Source organism: Balearica regulorum, chromosome 11, assembly GCF_011004875.1.
Source record: "Balearica regulorum gibbericeps isolate bBalReg1 chromosome 11, bBalReg1.pri, whole genome shotgun sequence".
Classification (NCBI taxonomy): Eukaryota; Metazoa; Chordata; class Aves; order Gruiformes; family Gruidae; genus Balearica; species Balearica regulorum.
In genome coordinates, this window is record NC_046194.1 from 18,061,129 (window position 1) to 18,086,924 (window position 25,796).

General features: G+C 40.5%; 1 protein-coding gene across 7 annotated transcripts in view; it reads left to right on the forward strand.

The window, feature by feature from the left end:
• GRIA3 (glutamate ionotropic receptor AMPA type subunit 3) overlaps positions 1-25,796 on the forward strand; it is a 156,065-nt gene that overhangs the window by 19,708 nt on the left and 110,561 nt on the right. For all 7 annotated transcript variants that reach the window (XR_012837301.1, XM_075763570.1, XM_075763569.1 and 4 more), the window contains exon 3: positions 15,423-15,662. Coding sequence is in view for 6 of the 7 variants with exons in the window: in XM_075763570.1 (XP_075619685.1) it covers positions 15,423-15,662 (240 nt within the window). In the remaining variant the exon portion in view is untranslated. The remainder of the gene's footprint in view (positions 1-15,422; positions 15,663-25,796) is intronic.

Consider the following 25,796-nt stretch of genomic DNA (forward strand, 5'->3'; position numbering starts at 1 on the left):
GGGAAGTTTTCTTTCTGAACAACAGAAATTAAATCATACTTCTTGTGGAACCAATGTGTAGTGTGTATCCTACTGAATTATCCTGCTTCTGTCAGTCTTTCTTTCTGTTCCCATAGTCCCTCAACAAACTAAGAGGACAGATTCAGAGTATTTTGATTCCTCCATAATAAAGTAAGGAGGTTCCTATCAGCTGGTCACCATCTGAATCCATGTAAAACCCAAGAATTTTGATGGGATGAAAGATTTTTATCGAATGTAGATTAAAACAGAATAAAATCCCAAAGGTTCTGTGCTTAAAGAGACACTGTGAATGTATGGATTACGTATACTCTGTGTAAAATTCTTTCCTGTTGTCCTTACTCATAGAACCAACATGACTGTCATTGGGAGAAACATTTCTTCTTTTTTTTCTCACCTATTTTTGCAAGTAGCAGCAATTTCTGACTTGTTGCAGGATTGCATCCCTGTGTTAGTTAGTCCCATCACTTTGTCTTCAATTTTTACACAGTAACAAGCAAAAGAGGAAGAGCTGTATATAAAAGTATGCTGTTAAATCCATAAACATTTTTGAGAGAGCTGGGCCAAGTGCGGAGCCTGAAACTCCCTCAAAAAATGATCTTTAAAAACTGACTTTGTATCCAGCTAAGGATGGAACAAATACACTGAAGAAGATAAGAAGAAGAAGCAGGGATAACACAAATTTACTACTTGAACAGAGAAAAATAAACTGCTCCAATACAGTAACTCAAATCCTGATTGATTTCCTTAATAAGATGGCTCCAATAGGATTTAATTTAGGACCAGTTGCACTAAGCTATGGAAAAATGGAGAGCCAGGAATGTGTGGTTTTGTTTGGTTTTAAATTATTTTGATGGTTACAAAATAATCTGAGAATTTTCAGTTCACGGAGTTTGTCATTTGGTTGATTTGATGTGGTTTCTGTAGGTCTGAAGGCTTCTTGAAATATTGAACTGACGGTACTTAACTAAAGCTAGTGACAGCCCAACTGCATTTGCATTTCTGGCGTGTTTTTGCAGACTTTTCTTATAGTGGAAAACTATAAATGTCAGTTAGCTTGCTATATGTCCATACTGTAACTTCAGGGTTCACAACCGTGCTCCTAACCAGAAAGTGTTACACGTATATTACTCTAATGAGAAAGATTAGAAACAAATTGGAATAATTTTAAATATTTCACATTTCCTTACTGCAGCCTCAACAGTGAGTTTAGCCTCAGAGCCAAAGAATGGCATAATAGAGGGACTTAAATGTCTGGTTTTTTTTTTTATAGGTGATCTTGGCAGAACAGGCCGTGAGAAATACTGTCTAGGCTTCTTTGGGAAGCTTGGAAGAGCTGATGAATTCATCAGTCCTTTTTACGCAGCTCTACTGGAGGATTTAAATCTTCATGTCTTCAATTTATTAAATTATTATGAGAAAGTAATTTTATTGTTATCAAATTCATTTTTCTTATGCAAGTTTCTGTGCTATTTTTGTTATAGAAAGATATTGTCTCACTGATAACATTGCCAGTGGGAAGGAGGGCTTGGACCGGCTCCTGTAAATGGAAAATACACGGAGAAAATCAGAGTACAAAGAAGTCTTCTGTGCCTATAACTGACATTTCTTGGAAAATGAGGTCTCTTATGCCTTCTATTATAGTCTGGAGAGACACTTCACTTAGTCCATTAATCTATCTGAAAAGCTTGACTACCTGAGTTCACCAAATAAATCTATTCCAAGGCCTACAAAATTTTCAAGTCCAAAAATAATCTGTTGATGGGCTGCTTTGAAAAGTTTGACACTGTCAGGGAGTCTGTTTGAAAATCAGACGAGGAAAATTCAGTAATAATAGCCTAGCATTAGCTCCATAAGATGTATTAGTTTAAACAAATACAAAGACACATTATCATAGTCCTTTCTGTTGTCTGCTACTTTGATAGGCAGTATGGAATTACATAAGATTGTGTATATATGTGTGTGTGTGGGGAGAGAGAGAGATACTGTCTGATTTGGAACCTAAGTTTGTGATGAGCTGCTTCTTGCTGAATGAGGTGAATGCTTTTCTTGATGACTATTACATTGGTTTAACAAAAGCAAAATACTTATTTTAAATTTAAACTGAAGTTGACACTGACATTTGCAAGGTAAAATTCAGAGTCGTTAATCTGTAAAACCTGGAAGATGTTGTGAATTAATTTATGAGAAATTAGTAAAGCAGAAATTTAATAGGTTTATATTTGTAGGACACGGGTACGTTTACTTTAAAGTAAGGCGTTATTTACAGTCTCTATCTGGAGTCACATACCGGTTTCTATTCTGTTGTGCGTAGCAAAGCAATGGGTTTTTTTTAAAGGTTATTCGAAAGTGAGCTGAAAAATTAATCAAGTTCATTGTGTTCATGAGACAGTTCCTTGCATGTGGCAGTGTTTCTCTCCAGTTTGTCACCTCTCGGTAAGATCCTTCCTATCCTTAGCGCAGTTTTGTTCAGCAGGGACCTCCCAGAACAGGTCCTGCAAACGAGGGACAACCAGTGACGGGGACAGGCCTTCGGGGTGACGATGGTCTTCTGGCAAGGGTTCATCCTCCAGCTTACGGCACACCTAGAGCAACCGTACAGCCGTGTGAGAACTTCCCTTAAGACAGAGAAGTTTATTGCCACCTGTCATCCAAACGGCTACGGTTAAGCTGTTTGGGGCTGGTAGATTGGCTATAGGGCTACTGTCAGAGATACACACTGCCATTGTAAGGCTGTTTCTCCCAACTTTGTACTGATCTGGCTGTTGCACAGTTGTGTTTGAGGCACTGGTGAGACTCATCTGCTTGTTCCTTGGCTGAACAATACCCCCTAAATGGGCTAATTCCTTATGGTATGGCAAGGACTAATTGGGACCTGTGGAAGGTTCACTGAAGTGTCTTACTTCAGTGAGGGAGGGATCCACCGTGCATGGCTCTTTAGAAATTCATGCTTATTTTCTGCCATAAAGATCAGAGGTTTTGTTCCCAAGACCAGAAAAGTCTCAGATGGCATTGCAGTTCCTTTGTTGTTTGGGACTTCCCCCGCCTCATTTTTCTTCCTCCTCCTGCATTTACACAGTGTTTTTGCAGGATGCTTGGAATTTCTTGGTGTATGCAAGCAAGGTGTTAGCAGATTTAGTGATGCTTGTGAAAAGCCAAAGAGGAGAATTTTTTAGATACTTCTAATAAATGCTACCATTACAGAGGGATGCGGATTAAGGATGCTGATGCATCTCTGAGGATGGAGTACATCTGTGAAGGAAGAGGCTAAGGAATGAGTTGGAAAGTAGGCCTGATACAGATGATTAAAGAGTGGGTTGAAAAAATACTTAATAGCAACAAAGTTGCTGAAGTATGTATTTTATTTACATGCAAAGAAACATCACATAAAAACAGGACTATGTTTGAAATACAGTACAAATTATTAAATCCAATGACATACCAGAAACTCATAATGTGAAAATACCAAGAAGTTTGCAGTGAGCAGACTGCTTAACTGTACATATGAAACAACAAAAAATCATGACATCAGATATTAACCTTTGTGAGTGTTTGATATGCAGCACATGCAGTCTCATACATCAAATTCCAATTTTTCAAGCAAAAGAACTGCCAGGGACTTCAGATGTTGTTTGCAGTAAAGATTAAAAAAAAACCCCAAAGAAACGGACAGTGAAGATGCTTTTTGCACATAAAACTTCTCTTCCTTTAGTCACTTCAGACTTTTCAAGGGGCACCAAGATTTAAGGCTTAGGAGCCCCTTAGGTAGGATGTGTGGATGCAAAGCATCAATTGTAACCTATTGATGATTATTTTAAAGACATGTAGATGTGCTGAGGGACACGGTTTAGTGGTTGGACTTGGCAGTGCTAGGTTAATGATTGGACTTGATAATCTCAAAGGTCTTTTCCAACCAAAATGATTCTATCGTTCCATGATAAGCCATGGTGTGAACAATGCGTGTAGCTTAGTAACTTTGGTAAATGTCAGAATATTTTCAGAGGAAATCTAATGTCTGTTAAACGTTTCCAATATGGAGAGGCTGTAATAGAGATAACATAATCCAAAACTTTTTTTAAATATCTGTGGTTCTGCATTCATTTGTACTTATGCTGATGAGACCACAGATACGATGGGATCACAGCAATATTCTCTGGCCAGGATGATGGTTGTGAATAAAAGAGTTTCAAACTCATAGCACTGGAAGTTATGGGACTCGTCTCGTTTTCTGTTAACTCTACTAGCAAGTTTGAGAGAGATGGGAGAAAGGGCTGTTCTTTGAAGTCATCGATTTGCAGGTGTATTTCTGCTCAGAGAGATTCTAGTAGGTGTTCATAGAGAAGAGACTAGGGAAGTGTGGAAGTGCCATGGTGTAAATCAGACTAAATCGTCTGAATACCCCTGGTACAGCTAGGTTGTAATGCGTCACTGAAGGGGGATCTCCTACCAGGGTGAGTCTCTTGGTAGTTTGACCCTCAGCTCTGATTCAGTGTCTTGTGCGCATCAGTCTGTTCATCAAAACACCTAAGCCTGTGCTTAAATTTATGCACACAGCTTTGGGATCTAGGACGTTTAGTAAAACCTTGCTGGTGTCAGTGAAGCAATTCTGTGCATGTAGGATAAGGCTGACAAGGCTGTGGTTCTTCAGATGTGTGAGAGTCTAGAGAAATGCAAGTGCTGCCCCACACTGCCACTGTCTCATGACACACTAGGTTTCCAATGAGGACTTCTAGGACCTCTTGAGTAGAACCAAAGTGCTGCTAGTCTGGCTTTTGTATGAGGCATGTAGCTCTTCTCTGTCAAGAGACGTGGGAAAAGTCCCACTGCTCACCATCACACGTACCCCTGCAGGCCACAGTCTCAGGCAGTTGCTGATGATTAATGGGGTTATTCCCTGCTTCTGAATGTAGCAGGGTCTCATGGAGCACAGAAAAGCAATGGAGTTGCACCAGGTTAACATTTCACTCTACAGCTGGCTGAGAGCAGACTTTGAACCAGTATTTAAAGCGACAACAATCTGTCCAAACCCTCCGAGATTCACAAATAATTTCAAACTAGGCCTATTTCACTTGGCCACCCCCTCCTCATCTGAAAGGGCAGCAGTCAGTTAAGAATTAACATGAAGCAATGTGACTTCTTTTTTTTTCACAATCAGGCTTTTGCTGTACCATTTCCATCAATTTTGGCTTCCACATTATTCAGCTGTGCACCAGACAACTCTTTTGTTATATGCCAATTAACCCAGCTTGATAAATAGTGATTATGCATAATTTATACAGAATAATATTCTTGTTGCTCCCTGTAAATAAGGCACTGGCTTAGCTGAGGGTACTGCTCTGTGATTACTGTCAGATGTGGTTGTGAGGGTCCAGGAGGCTGGTAGCAAGAAGGACTCTTTGGACTGTGAGGCAGATAGAAATGATACCAAGAATAAAACTAGAGGGGGGTAGGGGGGGTATCATTTTGCCTTGGTAAGGGGAGATGGGATTTTGGTTTTGCAGTTCTGTAGTTTGCTCTTTCAATATACTGAAGAGGCCTCAGTCCAGCTCTGACCGAAGTCCATGGGAGCTTCTCCAGTGACGTTGGTGAGTGCTTGATTGGACCCCTAAGGAGAATCTTTAAATGATTTCCCTGGCTGCTGGAGCCAGATTTTCACAGCCGTTCTGTTTCCTCTTCTGCATTAACTGATCTGAAGTCTCTCAGACTGATAAGCTGAGAGCAGTGGGACACGAGGAGTGGGGTGAGAATTGCACAGCCCCATGAACCTTGAGTAGACAGGGGAGGAGATACAGAAATGTGAAATCAGTCCGCTGGTCCGGGATGTACCCGCAGTGACAGCGCTTGCTGGAATATTGTTGCAGATCCTCCCGGAAAGCGTTAAGGACTGTTGCTTTGGGTAAACTCGGCCGTGTGTCAGCCAGCACCATGCTCTGCATACATAGAGCCAACTGGAAACCCTCCGGAGCTGGAGGCTGCTTGCACAGCTGCTGTTTTGGCGATCGCATCGCGTTTTTCCTTGGACAACCTTAATCCTGGCCTTCACCTCGTGGTGAATTTTACCCAGTTCAGTGATTCCAGGTGTGTTTGCCATTTTGCCTCTTCTATCTCATCCTCTGTAATATATCCCCACAGGCCTGTAAATGGCACCACCTCAGCAGACTCAGCTCATCTTTCATCACACTGCCAGAGCCTTGTTTTGATTTATTGCCTTTCACCACAGTGGCCCAGAATGAAGTCAACTTCTGAAATCACTTAGGGAAGGAACTGCTGAACAAGCATACATTTAATAATATGCCTCCACATTTTTACTTCCTCCATGCTGGGATGTTCCAATGAAAGAAGAAATCCCTTCAGAGTATCGGAGTGCTGGAGATTGCTGGTGATGATTCACAGCTCCGAGGCGCAGCATTGCCTTTAACTGCTGCGCTTTGATTCAGCCCTGCGTTCTGCCTAACATCCTCAACTGTGAAATGCTGCCGTTCTCTGATGTGTGACTTATTTATTTTTTCCTTCATACCACAAAATGCTTGCTTTTCTCTTAGCCTGTTGTTTAAAGTATTGATGAAATACATGAGACCCTCTCTGAAGATGATAACGATGGCTACTTGGATACTCTCTGGTCTACCACATCTTGTCAAATTCGCATTAAAAACGTTTTTTTGAGCATGTCTTTTTGTTCCAAGGCAGAGTGCTTAATGTCTTGTGGAACTCTTACTACTTTGAATAAAATTATAGAAACATTCATGATTTTATGTTGAACTATTAACTGTTACTATGTGTTCATTAGAATATGCATATTAGTCGAGTGTATTGGCTGCTAAATTTCCTTGTGTTTTATAACTGAATAACTTTTGAAAGAATAGGGGTTTTCATATTTTTCCTCTGACCGACATTTTCAGAAAAATTATTTCAGAAGATAATTACAATCCAAAGCGATCACAGCATGCTGGCATAACATACTAGATTAAAATGAAAAGCATTTCAAATGGTGCAGCAGATGGAAACAAGTTATTTAACTCAAGTGTATGTAACATTTGTATTGCGTGCACACTGTCCGTGTTTCTGCAGAGATTAGTCATCAAACAGGAGTTGGAGTCTTGGATGTGAAGAACACAAACGATCATTGTTTCCTGTGAATATATTCAGAGTCTCCTGGGGAAAACTTTGCCAGGTCCTCTGGCTCCGTCACACAGGTGTTAGCTCATCTTCCGTGCTTCAGGGAGACAGGAGTGTGTGGTTATGTGTACAGGGTAGACTAAGCCCTTTCTCCAAGGACAAAAAGCTCAATGAACTGCTTTGCTTTGGCACGTTAAGTCTCTAACACTCCCTAACCTTGAGGCCAGTGCCTGAACTCTGTGGCATCCAGGATCGTGGAGGTGCCCATCAGGAGCAAAGTCTTGGCACTACACTTCTGCTGTGGTTGGCAAGGCACTGATTATCCTGGAGAACCTGAGCAGAAACATCTCTTCATCACAGCACAAAAGGCAGGTACTGATGCCTTTCCCTTCCTCTCCAGCAGCGAGTTTTACTGTCTACGAAGAGAAGCCTCTTGCTGCTCCTCCTCCAAGTATCTCCTTTGGTGTCAGGACCAGCAGGAAGTGGAAGAGCTCACAAGTAACACAAATCCACAGCATTTAAATCCGAGTTCTGCAACAGTGTTACAAAGGCTTCTTTCTAAGAGCTTTTTGTTTTAAACTGCATGGTATGTATTTGAGGTCTTCCCTTTAAAATGAAAAGGAATTTTCCCTTGTGAGCAGCTTGTGGGGCAAGTGGGATCAGAATGGAAAGTGGTCTATTAACAGTAGAAAATCATGGATTGCCAGGATGGGTTTAAAAATAGAAAACGTGGCTATAATTTGTGGTGCCTGATCTGAGAGCTTGAACTCTGTCTTGTAAAGATACAAGCAAGATAATGTAGTATTCTGATTAGCACAGACTTAAGTTCACAAATACCTAACATTTTTTCAGTCATCCTCCAAAAAACCCAGTTGATTTGTATGGCACGTATATACCTCCTCTCACCTTTAATCCATTTTAAGCTTTAAACCTCTATTTTGCTTCCCTCGAACTCCAATAGATTATACTTCAAATTGAGCATGATAATCTGATTCATAGCCCTTTCAGAAGGAATGTTCTTACAGAACTCTGAATCCGTGATGATTTAAAAAAATCAGTGTGTAATAGTGATCACAGTTAAACAAAATCTTTTTATAATTTGGACCTACTGATAGGGGGCCAACACTTTTTCTTGAAATGGGTGGATTGAGTCCTAGGTTTCTTCCACCATCAGAAATGTATTGTAAATATAGAGATTTATTTTTTTTTTAAATGGAAAGTGAAAGATACATTATAACTTGTTAGGGTTTTGTGCTTGAGTTTCATCAACGTTCTACAAAAGCCACTCGGGCCACCTGCAGTATGTTCTCTGACTACAAGAACACCACCTTTCAGAAAGCTAAACGCAGCTTTCTCAGGATGATCGAGGTGATGTTCAGCCTGACTTTCTGTCTGTCTTAGTTTGGTGCTCAGGGATGTCCTTGTTACTGACATTTTAAATATATCAGCTAGGTTTTTTTTAAAATACCAAAGCTTTTATTTGCATATACATCAAATTGGCAGTTTGGGTTTTGGTCCAGGTTTATTTTTATCTGAGTAAAGTTATGCTAATGGACAAAATACATCAGATCTGAATGAATTTCGGCTACCTTTCTCTGCTTTCTGAAACTGCCCCTCTCGTCAGCCTTTCTGTCTAAAGGGATCTCAGATACACACTTCTTTCTCATGAGCAGTCATTGCAGGTCTCAATAAGCACCTATTGGCATCACGGTGTGCGTGAGACTTTGTGCTGCTGGTGTTCCTACCAGCACTGTTAGAGACTAAGTGGCCTGTTTTTATTGTTGCAAGCTGGCATCTTTCATACGCTCATAAAATTCACACAAATGTTTCAGTGTGAAGAGAAGATCCAGCATACAGCAAATTCATGTACATTGTTAGGGTTTTATTTGACTGTAGTAGTATTTATAAAGGCCAAAATGTGTAAAGTTTAATGAGTCGAGTCATGTATATCATAAATAATTGGGCATATTGAAGGAGACCAAGGTTGTGGTAATGTATTTGTACAGCACCCAGCACCCAGGAGCTGCAATTGTGATCAGAATTCTAAAGTCCTTCTGAAAAGTGGATGAGAAGTAAAAACTCATTTAATAATACGTAATGCAGTTGTGATAGGGTGACAAAAGTCATCTTGAATGGGATCTTGATCAGAGTGTGTTTGGGGATGCTGGATCTGGACATTTGTTTTGGATTGCTTTCCAGTAAACGGTTTATAAAATATGAATGGATTAATCCTTATGCCTTTCATTTAAAATTTAATAAAAATCCTCCCAGTGCCTGGAACGTACTGATTTTATTTTATTGGCTCTTCTAAAAAGAAACGCAAACTGAAGAAAGTGCATACATTTGAAGAAGGCGCTAGATAGAATGAAGCGAGCTGAGGAGTTCTTTATAAAAAGAAGTAGATAAAACACACTGCAGTTATGTGATTGAGAAAACTGTTGGCATAAATGAAGTAATGAGTAAATAGTAATTTTGTTTTGTGCTCTGCTGTGAGGTTTTGGGTTGTGGGGTTTTTTTTGGTTTGGGGTATTTTTTCTATTTGTAAGGGCACATCCTTTATTAGGTAGGATGAGAAGTGATTTTATAGTATGCAGTTCCAAGTTAAAACTTCCTAGGTTCCCTCCTACCCCTAAGAATATTCACTATTAACTATTTCAGAAATGCTTCTTTTCTCAGCTGAATTTTAAACAACTCAGTGGAATATTTTCTTCGTGACAGAATTCAATATATTAACAATTTCAATGTAAAAGCTAGTTTTATTTGCCATAGGCAAACGCAGTTCACTTAATTTGTAATTTTTAATATGATGAGTTTGTCTTTAAAGGAAGCTCTCAAGTCTGATTGCCTGGAGCCCCCCCAAAAGTAGCTCATTCTGCGTTTGGGGACACTGCTGTGCTGAACTCCTCAGGGCTGAAGGTAGAGAGAGTGTATCTTTTCAGTCAGCGTATTAAAATGAAAGGGAAAGAAAGCAGTAGAGGCATTGTCAGTCTTTCTAAGAGGCGGTATGCTTACTGTATGAAGTGACGTTAACGATAACCCTTGTATTATTACAGCAAGGAAGTCATGGGATGGAGGCTTAGATAGAAAACAGCAACTGCTCTGAGAGATGCTGCGAATTATTCCATTATAAAGTAGTCCCATTAGTCTGTTGGCAGAGGCTGGCAGTGAGAATTGTCTGGAATCCAAGACAACTGGCAGAGGAAAGTGGAGGGAATAAAATTATTTCACAGCTGAGGGAAACACAGAGCACAAACCCAAGGAACTGGTATGAGCAATGCGCAATAATGTCGTTTGTGATTGTGCTCCTACAGCGCCTTTCATCCCAAAGAGCTGTATAATTATCAATAAAGCAGGCCTTTTGGTGCCCCTTTGACATAGGTTAATTTTGTCAGACCTATTTTGTAAGAAATTGCTGTGAACAAAGGGGAAATTACTTGTCCATACAGACAGTAATGAAGAAGGACTAGTGTCTGAGGTGCTGTAACCTCCAACCCCTGACTCCAAAACTACCAGGCTGGTACACCCCTGGGCAGAAGCGCACTGTATGCCATGCTTGGGAGGATCCTGCCCACGTCGACAAGTCGGTCGTTAATGATATAATCTAGTGGAAATGGTGGATTAAGATCCACCCATTAACACATTTCTTTTGTTGGCTTTATATATCTTTTCTTTAAACAAGCAAAATCCAAACCTACTTGTAAGTGTTCCTAGTAACACTTCAGTTGTTTATAGTAAGAACTGGAAGTAAAAAAAAAAAAAAAAAGATGGGGAAAAAAAAAAGGTGTCGGAGAAGTTTTGACTTTAGCTTCCAGGCAATAGACAGTAGAAATGTCAGAGCCTATACAACCTTGCTGTGTCAGGAATACTCACAGTCACTAAAAGGTAGGAGAACTAAATACCATTAGAAAGCAAAAAATAAATTTTAAAAAGACACAAAACATCTAATAACTTGTGTGAAATGGGGCCTCTTTTGAGATTCTGGCCTGGAGCCTTCCTGGGGTCTGAGTGGAAAAAAAAAAGTCATGTCTGGTTAATCTTAGCAAGTTTCTGTGGTGGGGCTGATTTGACTGGAGGGAAGATGGAACTGCTAGTAAAACAGAAGGCTGGGGTTCATTGAGTTACACCACTGATGTTAGGATGGCTCAGCTGCTCTTCAGTGCAGAAACAAAGACTATTCTTTATTTAGGTTGAGGTTTTTGGTTGCTTTTTTTTTTTTTTTTTTTTTTTTGTAAAGCAAATTCTGTTTACCACTGTGATTGCTCTGGCTTCCTGGGCAGGGAACGCTTCAGTCTCTCATGACCTGGAAGTTCCTTACCTTCTCTTGACATGCTTGAGAATTCGTAGGCTTCTGTCACACCATCCCTTCCTCTCCTGAAAATGATGGCATGTGGCAGCTAACTTACACTGAGAACAAGCCCAGGGTTAAGTCTCCGTTAATAAATACTCACACTGCACCCAAAATAACGGCTTGTTATGATCCCCCATCGGATAACCGCTGCTCAGGACCTCTGTTCCTTCTTCGTGGAGGTTGCAGCTTTTTCAGATCAGGTTATAAAGCCACTTGGCTATGTGCTGTCCTTGGAAATGGGTGCACATCCACAGTATTAACGACTATAATTAAGAGCAGTTTCATAAATGCATAGCTCAGCAAAAAAAAAAAAAAAATTGCCTTTTTTTTTTTTTTTTTTTTTTTTTTAGAGGAATGAGGTTGCATCAGGATTTGTCCAAATCGCTTCTTTAACAGCCAAAGTATGTGTTTGACCATCTGCATTTTTCAAATAGGGAAAAACAAACATAAATCAACTGTGATTAATTTAGGAAAAATACCAAAATTCTTACTCAAACATGAGGATTGTTCTGATTGTCAATAGAAAGTAGTTTGTTAAAACTACTGTTAGTTAGCTTTTTTCCAAATTTTGCTTATGGCTCAGTGATGTTAGAATAATAATGTAATTAAAATGAATGTAATTATATTTTTGGAAAACAAGTAACAATAAGGCTATGGGTTCATGGATGTTCAGTAGGTTCATCTGATCACATAGGAGATTAGGTCACAAACTAAACAAAAGACCTAATGTTACAATATTGTAATAAAATTGTGAGTTTGAAAGTGCAAATGAACATTTTGGGTCAAGATAATTGGCCTTTTAGCTTCTCCTTATAAAAACAAAGGTTTGTTTGCCTTTTGAATGGGCCAGTGAAATTGAATTGGCACCCTACAGTGCATGCAGAATAGACAGTCAAGAAGAATAAGCTATAAGAAATAAGCAGAGGAGCTTCAGAGATGAAGATTTTTCAAAATTAATAGAAGACAGTCTGTAAAAGTGTTAAATCTTAAAGATCTGCAGTGAATACAAACCTGAATCAGGAGAAATAAGACTGTGCAGGGGAATGCACTTGTTAGATATTGTTGGTGGTCCTCCAGAATTTTTAGGAAAAAAAATTGCAAATATCTGAAAGGCCAAATCAGAAGCTCTCGCCTGCGCTGGGATGCTCCATGCAAGGAGCAGCTCCATGTTGGCACTTAGGTGTTGTTTGGAGGAGGTCCTGCTTACTGTCAGGTTGTTCACGCACTCTGATTTTTTTTCTCATGTTACTCACAAATTGAGAATGGGTTCTTTGCGTGAATGAGCACATTCTGCTATGAAAACAGATGCACCTTAATTCGCTGTTTTAAAATAGTCATGCAAGACAGAATTTTGTCCAAAGGACAAAGACCTTGAACCATTTTCAGACTGTTGACCACAGTGCCTAGGTGCCCTATCTCTAAGAACAAGAAAGAGCACAAACCAGACCAGTTCCCAGCTGGTTCCCCGTGCACAGGAGCTGGTCCGTGCTGGAGCCAGCCGCTGGCGGTTACCTTTAGCACGGCACCTATTCTCTCTGCTGGCTCCCCAGGATGTAGGAACTAGCAGTCCTAATAAGAGCTAATCTGTATTCTTCATTACAATCCCACCCTTAGATAGCGTGGTAGGCTTGCTGAGCCCCCTTGTGACTCTTTTTTTTTTCAGATACTGTGTCCCTGTAAATCTGAGAGATTTCAGCGGAGTCACAGTTCAAAAGTATTCCTGAGCCTTACACCTGGTAAGAACCAACGGGTGAACCCCCGGCCATTTGAAATATGCTGGGTTTTTAGGGTCAGGAGATATTTGAGGACGTGTTTTGTTTGCATTGCAAGAAGGGATGTTTCCTGGAATACTTGCTCTTCTCTGCTTTCTCTGCAGTAGAGAATCTACATAAAAAAACTCGTAAACCAGGCCATTAATAAATATGTAAAAGGAGCCTGATCTGTGAGGTACTGACTCAGTGGGTGTGAGGACGCCCAGCTCTGCTAGCCCCACTTCAGTGATTAGTCCCATGGAGGTAGGGGGCTTACGTGCCATTGAAATGATTTGGAGACTGCCAGACTTTCTATGCAGTCTTTATTTTTCCCTTTTTTTTCACCTGTAAGTTAGTGCCTTTTATTTGTTACTTCAGCAGATAATTTTTATGGTAGCTTTTCTACTTTATATCCTGCTGGTATCTAGTTTAACAAAATGCCTTTTGGAACAGTGTATTTAATTCCTCAGTCATGCCTCTGGGAATAAATTCTTGCTGCATTATAACTTCTTTTATATCTTTTCTTTACTGTGGTTGAGAACTTCCGCAAACTTTTCTTTCGGAAATCACTACTTCTTATTCCCTCTCTGTGCCTCATGTGTGTCTCTTTTCTGTCTACACCAGCTGTTATTTGCTGCTGGTATCCACGACTGGTCATGTCCTGTTACAGTGGCTTAAACACTTAGAGAAATTCCTTAATAGCATTTCTATTTTTGCATCTGGATCTCCAGGAAGAAAATCGAATTTTCACACCTGACTACCTATTTGAGGTGTTATCCATGATGCTGTGTCAATGAGCTGATATGGAGAATCCTTTTTTAAATTACTTTAACAGGCTTTAGTGATTCTGAATCGTAGCATTTATGGTAGGAAATGTTTCATGATGGTACTTGCGGAAGTAACGATGCTGCGTATTTCTGTGTAGAAGTCATGTCTTCTTTACCGGTAATTACTTCCCCTTGCTTTTTGCGGAGTTAAATATGCAGCGTTTTGGCAAAAGCGGTTAATGGGGCTAGCTGAAAATTGTTGTTAAATCCAGTTCTTGACAAGCGCAATTGTTAATGTTGAATGAACATTTTTCTGGGAAACTTACTTTCATTACAAATGGGACTTGCTCATCTCAGTCCAGAAATGTTTTGATTTGGAAGTGCTGCTATGCTGTAGTGTATTTCAGTTGTACGATCTTTATTATGAACCGGAGCCCCAGCATCTCGCGTATCAGGCTCCCTCGCTGGCTCTGATGCAGTCGTCCTCCATGGAAAGAACCCACAAGTTTGCTCTCTTCCTGCAGAGTTGAGCAATAAAGAAAATCTTTTCCCTGCAACTCCCATGAAGTTGACCATGATTATAAATGGAAATACTTTAATTTTTGTCCAAAATGGTCATTGTTCGATCTCTATAAAGTATCGGAAATGAAGTGTTTCCCCAGATAAGTACATGTGAAACAAAACACCTTTGACTGCATTTTGATTATTTTCTGGTACTAGATGAGTTCCTCGGGACACCAGAATGGTTAATGAATAAAAGCCTCCAGCTCAAGGGATATCAGCTTTTGTTCCATGAAGCAACAATATGTATTTCCTCATTTGTGTTGTCATCGATGAGCCATATACTTTCCAAATTGCTTCTGAAAGATTTTAACACTCCGTTAAGAAGCCACCATAATTTCTCACCGAAAAAGACCACACCCAGAGTTGATGCAGAGATTTCAGAGTTGTGGACTATAAAGGAATAAAACATCCAGATTTCTTTGAATCAGATCTGAATCAAGGTGGGGATACCAGGGAAAACTACATCTTAATGTTCTGACTTTTAGGCAGACCTGACATTTGTTACGTAGCTGCTAACAGAGCTCTCAAGGTGCTACTCAAGGGAGGGAAAGTATTTTACAGGCAAGAAATGTAATCCCATGTTTGTTTTTAAAGAATATGGAGAGATTAGTGGATTATAACAATATAGCAGGACAAATCACAATCAAAAATGTGCTCAGGCCAGTTTAATTGTGACAAAGTTGGTACAACTCACAGCTACGCTGAGATTAGTATATACAATCTCATGAATTCATTCCACCTGCTACATCATACAGAATAATTTCAGGATTGCTTAGAAGGCTTACTTCAAATATATTTTGAAAGTTTGTTTGCATTCATTGTATGTCAGATTTTAACACTCCTGTCTGTCTTTGTTAGTCTGTTCACAGTTTTCCAGAGGAGTTTATGCCATCTTTGGATTCTATGACCAGATGTCAATGAACACACTGACGTCATTTTGTGGAGCCCTTCACACATCCTTCGTCACACCCAGCTTCCCAACAGATGCAGATGTGCAGTTTGTCATCCAGATGCGGCCAGCATTAAAAGGAGCCATCTTGAGTCTCTTGGCTCATTATAAGTGGGAAAAGTTTGTGTACCTGTATGACACAGAACGGGGTAAGCACCATCATTTTAAGTGATTTTTCTATTTCATAACTTGCTGTAAGTATTACCAGAATCAGTATGTGCAGCCCATCCCAATTTTCTTCTGGATGCAGGTAACACATTTTGATGGAAAACAAGTTTATTCTGAAAAAACTAAAATGAACGGATGAATGAAAAGAAGGCATCTTCATATTACTGATCATTTGTAAAGAGATTGTCTGGAGGATAGTGTTAGCGGTGTAAGCATTCAATTTGGAATACCCAGTTTCCATGGAACCGCAGACTCAACACTTGCTAGGGTTTTTGAGTCCTTGCAAAATAAATAAAGTCGACAATATGAAGTAGGCTGTTAAGCAAGACCTTCCACCGTGCGTGACATTGCAAATCCCACACCACTTTACATAAATGCGCATTTCTCCTGTCACTGGACAAAGACAATCCATGCTAAGATACACTCTGGAGATGTCTAGGCATCAATAACGGTCTAAGAATATAACGCATAATATGCTTTAGGGCTCTGCTGGAGAAAAGATGCTCTAGATATGTCACATGGATATCCAGAGATGAATTTAGATACATGACAAGAATGACCAGAGATATGTTTTACTAAATGAAAACATAGTAAAACCAATGTTTCCATGCTTAAGCCAGTTGTTAACTACTAAGAAGCACCAAAGGTAGCAAATCCTGTCAAAAAGAGCTCTAAGCATCAGAAACCATTTTCTGTGAGGAATCTTACATATTTCTGTGGAGCAGGTGTTGGCACCTGCTCTGAGTGTAGGGAATTTGCTTGGTTACAGATTTCATCTGGGCAGCATTTTTTGCATCACATAGATGCAAAAATCAGGCTGTGCACATCACAGCCCTTCTCACCAGCTTTATGGTTAACAACTCCAAGACATTCTTAAGATCAAAGGGGTCTGGGTTAGAGCCGAAGAAGCTTAGATTCCGTTCCCGGCTCCCATGACAAAGTTCTGATACCCTAGGCTACTGCATAGTGGTAAAGATCAATCTTCACACTGAAGCATCACCCAATTAGGGACATACTGTACATTTTAATCTTGATTTTCTGAGAGATTTGGAGGTGTTAAATGTTTCTAGTGTTGAAAAATGCTAGCTATGAGATCAAGTAGGAAAGTATGGAGAAGTTAAGAATACCATTAGTTTTTAAATCTTCTAAAACCACTACCCAAACATCCATATTTCTAGTTTAGTCCACTTTTAAATTAAAGCTCCTGTGAATATGCCATTTGTCTGAGAAAGAAAGGTTTGATGTGACCAAGTGCGATAAGCTTACAGCATGTGATAAAGTAAAACATCATATGTTCCAGGACTGATGAAACTTATCATGATTAAGGCTAATAAAGTTTGCTTTGGAAGGAGATGCATCAGTCATCCAAGATCATGCCTACTAAGAAATTTGGCACTCCAGACTGGAAAAATCATCCAAAACAGTGGGAGTTTCACTAGAACTTGTCTAGATGATATAACTATCAGGCTGAAATAGTAACGGAAGTCATGATGTCTCCTCAGACTTGCATTTTTCAACAGTTCACGGTGTGTAGAATCTTTAGGTAGACACAGTCTAATCACGAGCTTATGATGATGACTAATCCCTTTGGAACAGTTTAGGTTGTGTCTAGGCTTCATTTTGCCTTGTTCATACCAGGATTTTAATCACAGGTTAAAACACAGCTCTTGCTGGCGAAATTAGCCCCAGGAATCTGACTTTCCCCCTATTGCCTTCTGCCCTTTGTCTTGACTTCCCATTCATATCCTGCTCAATCTTACAATTATTAATCAAAATCACATTGTGAACCTACTGTGGCCCGCATGCATGTTATGCTAGCCGTATGTTACATCAGACATTCAGACTAAGCGTCAGAGCATGAAATCTGAATTAGATGACAGTGCAGGTAACTGTGGATTATAAAATGTGTCTCAGGGTTGGAAGATAACGGACAGCTTCGTCTTTAGGATGGAAGAGGCATCAGTGCATATAGGTGGCTTGATGTGATGGGCTTTGAGTTGGTTGGGATAAACTTACCTCATCTTATCTTTCCTTCCTGTACATATATCCACCTTGCTGTTGTTTGGTAACATATTTGCCATCTGCTGAAACAGGAACAAAAATGAACGGTTGATTATCTTCAGTTACTGCTAGTTTAGTTAGGTTGAAACAAACTTGGTAGCAGTCTTACCAGAGTTACAATTGCTATATTCTTCCAGCATGAAAATAAATTAAGAAGATTCATATAAGAGGGAGAGGCAGGTCAGTTAGGTACTGAGAAATATACATTAGGTTCCTTTAGTTGATGAGCAGTAATCGTGGATGACAGCACCTGAAACATTTGGCAATTCCAGTAGGCTGCCTAATTTCTTGTGATAGGCCTTCAAATAAAAAAAAAAATCCTAAGGGGTTGAACAATAATAATGGTGAATGACTTCTTGTGTCGGGTAGTGAACAGGCTGTGCACGTTCCTATGCTGAGCTACCATTGGAAATGGAAACACTAGAGCTGTCAGGATGTATTGAGTCTGGCTGAGATGGAGTTAATTTTCCCCATAGCAGCCCTCATTGGGCTCTGCGTTGTAGAAAGCTGCTGATAACGCGCCGGTGTTTTGGCTGCTGCTGAGCAGTGCTGGCACAGCGTCAGGGCTGGCTCTCCAACATTGTGCTCCTCACCAGTAGCCTGGGGGTGGGCGAGATCTTGCGAGGAGACACAGCCAGGACAGCTGACCCAAACTGACCAAAGGGATATTCCATGCCATATGGTGTCTGCTCAGCAATAAAGGCTAAGAGAAAGGAGGAGGAACGGGGGACATTTGTTATTTACATTATCTACTGGAGCAACTGCTATGTGTCCTGAAGCCCTGCTTCCCGGGAAGTGGCCAGACGTCGCCTGCTGATGGGAAGTAGAGAATAAATCTCGTTTTCCTTTGCTTCCATGCGTGGCGTTTGCTTTATTAAAGTGCCTTTATCTTGACCCATGAGGGGGTTTTTTCATCTTATTTTCTGCCCCCCTGTCCTGATGAGGAGGGCAGTGATAGAGCGGCTTGGTGGGCACCTGGCCTCCAGCCAGGGTCAACCCACCACACACAATTTTTAGTAATTCCTATCTTAGATACTTGACTGCTTTGGGGCACAAGCACTGTAGAGAGAAGGTGTTAAGCAGTTTAATGTCAGTTTCTGAAATAAGCTATCATTTAAATACTACCTTTCTATGAAGATCATTATCTCACTGTTTTTTCCTGAGAATCTAAGAAATTGCAAAACATTGGACTACTATTTCTTGTGTTGAATATTAGTTACAGACTAAATTGTTCTTGCAGGTAGTTTTACAGTGTTCTGCTGAAGCAAAACACTGCCATGTATTAAACATTACATTTACTTTTAATAAATACCACAGCATATTACAGATGCCATACAAAACTGAATAAACCTTCTTGTGGTTTTATACTGCTTATTGAACTGTTTCAGCTTAAGCTTAGGAGAATGGAGAATCAGCTTTATAAAATTGTTTTCCTTAAGCAGTGGCTTTTTTCTTCTTTGCCATCAAATCATATAATCATATGGTTTCCCACTTGGTGACATTAGTCACAATACTGTGATGTTTGCCTCCAGCAATGAAGACAAAAGAGAAATCTCAAACAATAGAATAAAGTTAAGATCTACAATTACATAGATAGGTGGTGAAGCTTTTAATCCGGTGAGTTTGTGTGTACGTTGTGTATGCTTGTATTTGTAAGTACGTTTTTTTCTGTTGCTATGAGATGAGTGAATGTTGCAGATTGTGCTCTCAAATATATATTTATGTGCAGTTTCTTAAAAACTGCTAAAGCAGACTGAAAGAAAAATAAAATGTGAGATTTATGAATTCCAGTAGCAAGAATTATGTCTTATCATTGCTTATTTCAGTTGCTGGACTTATTTTTCTGTGAAGAAACTGAAATTTAAGTGAAATATCAAATTGCATGTTCTTCTCCTAGTACCAGCAGAAAAAATAAATTATACTTTGCAGAGAGTAATGATGCATTAGGAGATGGCTGCTAAGGGAAGAAAGGACGTTCAGCAGTGTATAGAAGAAATAGTCGTATGTTCATTCCATGCCACATGTTTTTAGTTCATGTGAAAGGGAAAGGCAGGGTTGATTTCTGTTTGTATTAACTCACATCAGTAAGTTGACACTGTTGGTTGCTGTGATGCGTGCAAAATGTCTGATTAATTATATGGTGCTAACTGCCTCAGTAGGCTTCTCTGCAGTAGAACTAAGACTAATTAAGGTTATGTCAGGATGAAATGAGGTGGGGTTACATGCAGAAACCTATTAAGAATTTGGGTAGCACTTGTCAGGAAAGTCACCTTTTGTATCTCATGCTGAGGATTATGTTTCATCAAAAACCTCAAGTTTATTTCCAGTCTTCAGGTCTGTCTCTCCTCTTGCTTTATATTACTGTAAATCAGGTGTTACTCCACTGAAGTCAGTGGACCAGAGTAACACTAGTATGAACGTGTGGAGAGGTAAGCCGGTGGTTTTCATAGTCATCTTAATGTTGTGTGAAAGTGCGAAGCACATCTCATTTAATTATAAAAATGGCATGGTAGATTGTAATACAGAAGCTTTTGTTTATTTAAATTTCCATAATCTTTCTTAAGTAACGTTTCAGTTTATTTTTGCCTGAGAAACGCTGTTTTGTACAGATTGTTCACTTTCCATCTGCCAGTATAACACAGGCATTTTGTCCTAAGTTACTTTGATTTGTCATACCTACTGTGCACAAAGGCATTGATTTCTGTCATGCAGATCATTTAAACAGAATCACACTGAGTGATTTCTGTGATGTGCATTAAGTCGTCTTCCTCTTCCTTCAGATCATAGGAGTCATCACAGGACAGGAAAAGTGGCTTTGTGTAATGCCTACCTACACAGTGGGAGCTCAGTCTAGCCAGAGGTACGGATAGATCAGAGCCTTGTAACCAAATACCTCTGTAAATCTGAAATTCATCAGTCATTTGGTTTTGATTTAGTCTGTCGGTATGGATCTAGCGATACCTAAAATCAAGAAAAGAAGAAAAAAAAAAAGCTTTGGTAAATAGGATTTTTATTGGCTAATTTTTTTTTTTAATTGGTTAACACTGGGTAGATGAAGGCTGAGGCATGGAAGTGTTTGTCTAAAGCCCCAGGTTATGTGGCTAAGAAGAGCTGAAAATAGCTTCTTTAAAAGCAATGACATCTTTAATCCTTACTGCCACAGAAACGCAAAAGTTTGACCTGAACGTAACAGATGGGGTAAGGATGCAGAAGGCCTGAAAATACAGCTTCAGAAAATATGACCCGTCCTGTCCCTCTTAAATATAAAACCTCCTGGTACCCTGTTGCATAAAGAAATGCTGGTAAAGAGAGGGGGGGAAAAAAAAAAAAAAGAAGAAGAAAAAAGAAAGAAAAGAAAAAAAAAGAAAGAAAAAAATGGTACAACTGTAAGCTTCTTGATGATTATGCATAAGGCATCGAATTGACTTAGATTGGGTTCAGTACAAGGCAATGAGGTCTGATTCACTGCTTCTGCTGAAGACAAAGAATAACTCTTCTGTTTAGTTTTGCTTTTACAAAATGAGGTTAGTTATCTATTGCTTTCAAAGGACAAGACACTTCTGTACTGCTTTCCCTGGAGAATGAGAGATTGGAGCTGATAAAAGAAGCGGTATGTAGAACCAGGGACATTATATCTTCCACAAAATTAAATGGATGGATTTTTTTTTTTTTTTTTTTTGATGAAATAAGAGTTGCACTGAAAATTACTGATATGTAGAACATAACATTTTTTTCCCAGACATCTCAGGTAAGATTAATTTTTTTGGAGTCTAAAAAGACTCCGCTTTAGTACCTGGTGGATTCCTAGGGATTTTGGAATGTCGGATTCTGGTGGACTGAGTCTCTGCTTAAATGTAATCCAATACAGAGTAACTGACTCCTGTTTATAAGCACCTTCCATCAGCAGACAGGTGCAAAAGAACTCTTCCTTCCACGTAGCTCATTTGTTAAACTCTGTATTGTCTTTCTGCATGTCAGGAACTTACATCTTCATTTATAAAGATCATTTTTCAATAAAGGGGAAAAATGAGACTGGTGGTAACAGCTACACCAGCATTAGTAAACCCTGAATTCAGCACCTGCTGAACAGTCAAATGTCAAAAGAATCAATAGCTGAGCTGTTCATTAACATGTTTATTCTTCAGAGCAGGGGAGTTATTCCACTAGCTGAAGAACTGGTCTGAATCCATTGCATGAAGGAAAAAGGACTTAATGCTGGCTCACAGTTTTCTCAGAATTAAACATGGGCTTGTTCCATTTTAAAATTATGATTCTTGTTTGCTAGTATGTTTATACATGTTTAATTCTTCTCAGTTGCACCTATAAGGTTGATGTGATGTATTTTGCTTACACTTTGAAAAGTATGAAAGGATTTAAAATCTTGACATTATCTTCTGTAAATATCAGTCTGTGGTGAAGAATAATGGAACATACAAAGCATGTTTGGAAGCCTATAAAACACCAAAGGTGACAAAACGGGGAAGAGTTCCTGCAAACCTTGATTCTTCCAAGTTCTTTTGGCTCTTTCACAGGAGTGTTTTGGACAGCAGCCCAGGATCATGGGGATGACATGTAGACAACATCAATTTCTAGCACTTAGGTGGCTATGTAGATGAGTTGTCTCATTCTCCTTTCCTACTTCTTTACATACTGGGAAATACACAACAGGGAATAAAATCTTGGCAAGACCTCCTGAGCTGAGAATCAGCCTCCATATCACAGGAAGAGGCGTCACAGGTCTGTACATTTGAAGAATCATGTGCCCCAGTAACTGCCATCCAGAAATTTTCTTCTAAGTCATGATCTTGGCAAAAGGCAACTTGCAGGATGGCCACAAAATGTTGCATCTTTTGCATGGCTTTGTTTGAAAGGATATGATGTAGGTTCACGTTTTCAAGCTCTGGTATGACAGAGAACACACACAGTGTAAAGACCCTTGCGGTAGAAAGTCCATTATTCAGATTTAAAGAACAATCATACTCCATACAGTTATGTGCAGTAAGAAAATGATCTGTTTCTTTCACTATCAGCCTTTTGGGAATGAGTGATTTTATCATCTTATAATGCTTAGAATTTATATTTATATGGAATGGAAAATTGTAGATACTGCATAGCTATGTTTGTATGAAATATAAGTAATTTACGCTGACAAAGAGGCAAATTTTGACATTCTTATTTAGGGCACATTGCTTCATTGCTTTCAGCAGTATAATGTATGAACTATTCAGGAAACATGCCAGAACCTTCACTGAAATATTCCAGGATTGCTTTACTGTTTGACTTTACTGCCTAAAAGTGTTTGGGAATAATCTGAGCCTGAACAGTTAAATCTAGCTTTTGATAATCATCCTCCATTTATTTCCTTTGAAATCTCTAACGTCTCATACAGAGTCCTTTTATCTTGGTCTCTGCGGTACACAGATACAGAAGAAAGCCCTTTTACTGATCCTTCCCCAAACAAACATTGAGACCCTGTGTGGGAGAATGGATGTTGGCTGGTTTTTGGGTGGACTGAGAGCCTTAAGCATTTTTCTCCTGATCTTTCCCATTAGCTGTTATTTGTTTAGCTTACCCCTGGTAATCACTTAAACCGTTTTTCTAGCTTATGAACAAGAGGAGTGAATCAACTTTGAAAGTCATCCAGCATGAGGATGTATCATACTGGCAAGACTAAGATGCAGCTGAAGACCCAACAGGATAGGGTTCATGGCGATACTCTGTACTGCAGCTTTGTGCCTCTTTACGAGTTTTGTGTGTACACACAGTGGGTTCAGTTTAGTGTTGAGATGCCCAGGCAAAATGCCCGAGCGTCCCTTGAAGTTGTTGGAAGACACGCTAGTGTCAGCAGTATTTTCCACCAACAAGTGGAGTGACAGCACATGCACAACAAATTTTTGTCTTGTTTCGTGGAGCCCCTGAGAATAAGGAACCATGTCAGCCCATTCATGAAGAAAAGCAGAAACACCAGAGCAAGAGTGTGGTATGACAGAGCCCCGATACTGCTGATGCAGTGATATTGTCCATTCTTCCATCCCCACATAATGGTGTTGTGATAGGATACTATGGTATCCTCACTCATGCTAAGTGTGCATCTGGTTGTGGCTGAGAGTGCATCAGAATCTGACCTCGCTTTCTGTGAAATCAGCTTGTAAAAATGAGTCAGAACGTTCGAAGATAGAGAGTATGAACTGGGAGGATGCGGGAAAATGTGGGCCCTCGTTGGAAGGAAACGGGAGACCAGGTTATCTGGCATATGGAGAAGGCTGAGGCACTCATCAACTTTTTTGCCTCAGTCTTCACCAACAAGTGCTCTAGCCACACCACCCAGTCACAGAAGGCAGGGAATGGGAGACTGAAGAACTGCCTGCTGTAGAAGATCACATTTGAGACCATCTAAGGAACCTGAAGCTACGCAAATCCATGGGACCTGATGAGATGCATCGGTGGGTCCTGAGGGAACGGGCAGATGAAGTTGCTAAGCCACTATCCATCGTATTTGAGAAGTCATGGCAGTCTGGTGAAGTTCCTACTGACTGGAAAAGGGGAGACATAACCCCCATTTTTAAAAAGGGAAAAAAGGAAGACCTGGGGAACTACAAGCCTGTCAGTCTCGCCTCCATGCCTGGCAAGATCATGGAGCAGATCCTCCTGGAAACTATGCTAAGGCACATGGAAAATAAGGAGGTGATTGGTGACAGCCAACATGGTTTCACTAAGGGCAAATCGTGCCTGACAAATTTGGTGACCTTCTGCAATGGGATTACAGCGTTGGTGGACAAGGGAAGAGCAACTGACATCATCTACCTGGACTTGTGCAAAGCTTTTGACACTGCGCCCTGTGACATCCTTATCTCTAAATTGGAGACACATGGACTTGACTGATAGACCACTTGGTGGATAAGGAATTGGCTGGATGGTCACACTCAAAGACTTGCGGTCAACAGCTTGATGTCCCAAGTGGAGAGCAGTGACGAGTGGTGTTCCTCAGGGGTCGGTACTGGGACCAGCACTGTTTAACATCTTGTCGGCAACATGGACAGTGGGATCGAGTGCACCCTCAGCAAGTTTGCCAATGACACCAAGCTGTGTGGTGCGGTTGACACGCTGGAGGGAAGGGATGCCATCCAGAGGCCCTGAGAGGCGGGCCCGTGCGAACCGCATGAAGTTCAAGAAAGATGGCCAAGTGCAAGGTCCTGCACATGGGTCGAGGCAATCCCAAGCACAACTACAGGCTGGGCAGAGAATGGATTGAAAGCAGCCCCGAGGAGAAGGACTTAGGGGAGTTGGTGGACAAGAAGCTCAACATGACACAGCAATGTGTGCTTGCAGCCCAGAAAGCCAACCATATCCTGGGCTGCCTCAAAAGCAGCATGACCAGCAGGTCAAGGGAGGTGATACTCCCCTTCTACTCCGCTCTTGTGAGACCCCCTTGCAGTATTGCATCCAGCTCTGGGGGCCCCAGCACAAGACAGACCTGGAGCTGTTGGAGCAAGTCCAGAGGAGGCCAGGAAGATGATCAGAGGGCTGGAGCACCTCTCCTATGAGGACAGGCTGAGAGAGTTGGGGTTGTTAAGCCTGCAGAAGAGAAGGCTCCGGGGAGACCTTACAGCAACCTTCCAGCACCTGAAGGGGCTACAAGAAAGCTGGAGAGGGACTGTTTACAAGGGCATGGAGTGGTAGGACAAGGGGTAATGGCCTTAAGCTGAAGGAGGGTGGACATTAGGAGATATTAAATATTAGGAAGAAATTATGAGGGTGGTGAGACACTGGCACAGGTTGCCCAGAGAAGCTGTGGATGCCCCCTCCCTGGAAGTGTTCAAGGCCAGGTTGGATGGGGCTTTGGGCAACCTGGTCTAGTGGAGGGTGACCCTGCCTATGGCAGGGGGTTGGAATCCCTTCCAACCAAAACCATTCTATGGTTGTGTGATTATGTAGTAAACAGAACTAGCAGCATTGCCGCTCACACAGGCTGTAGAGATGAAGTCTGCAAATGATTGTATTTATAAAATGACTTGTATAAATGCATGCATTTAAATATTTAGCTTTCATAAATA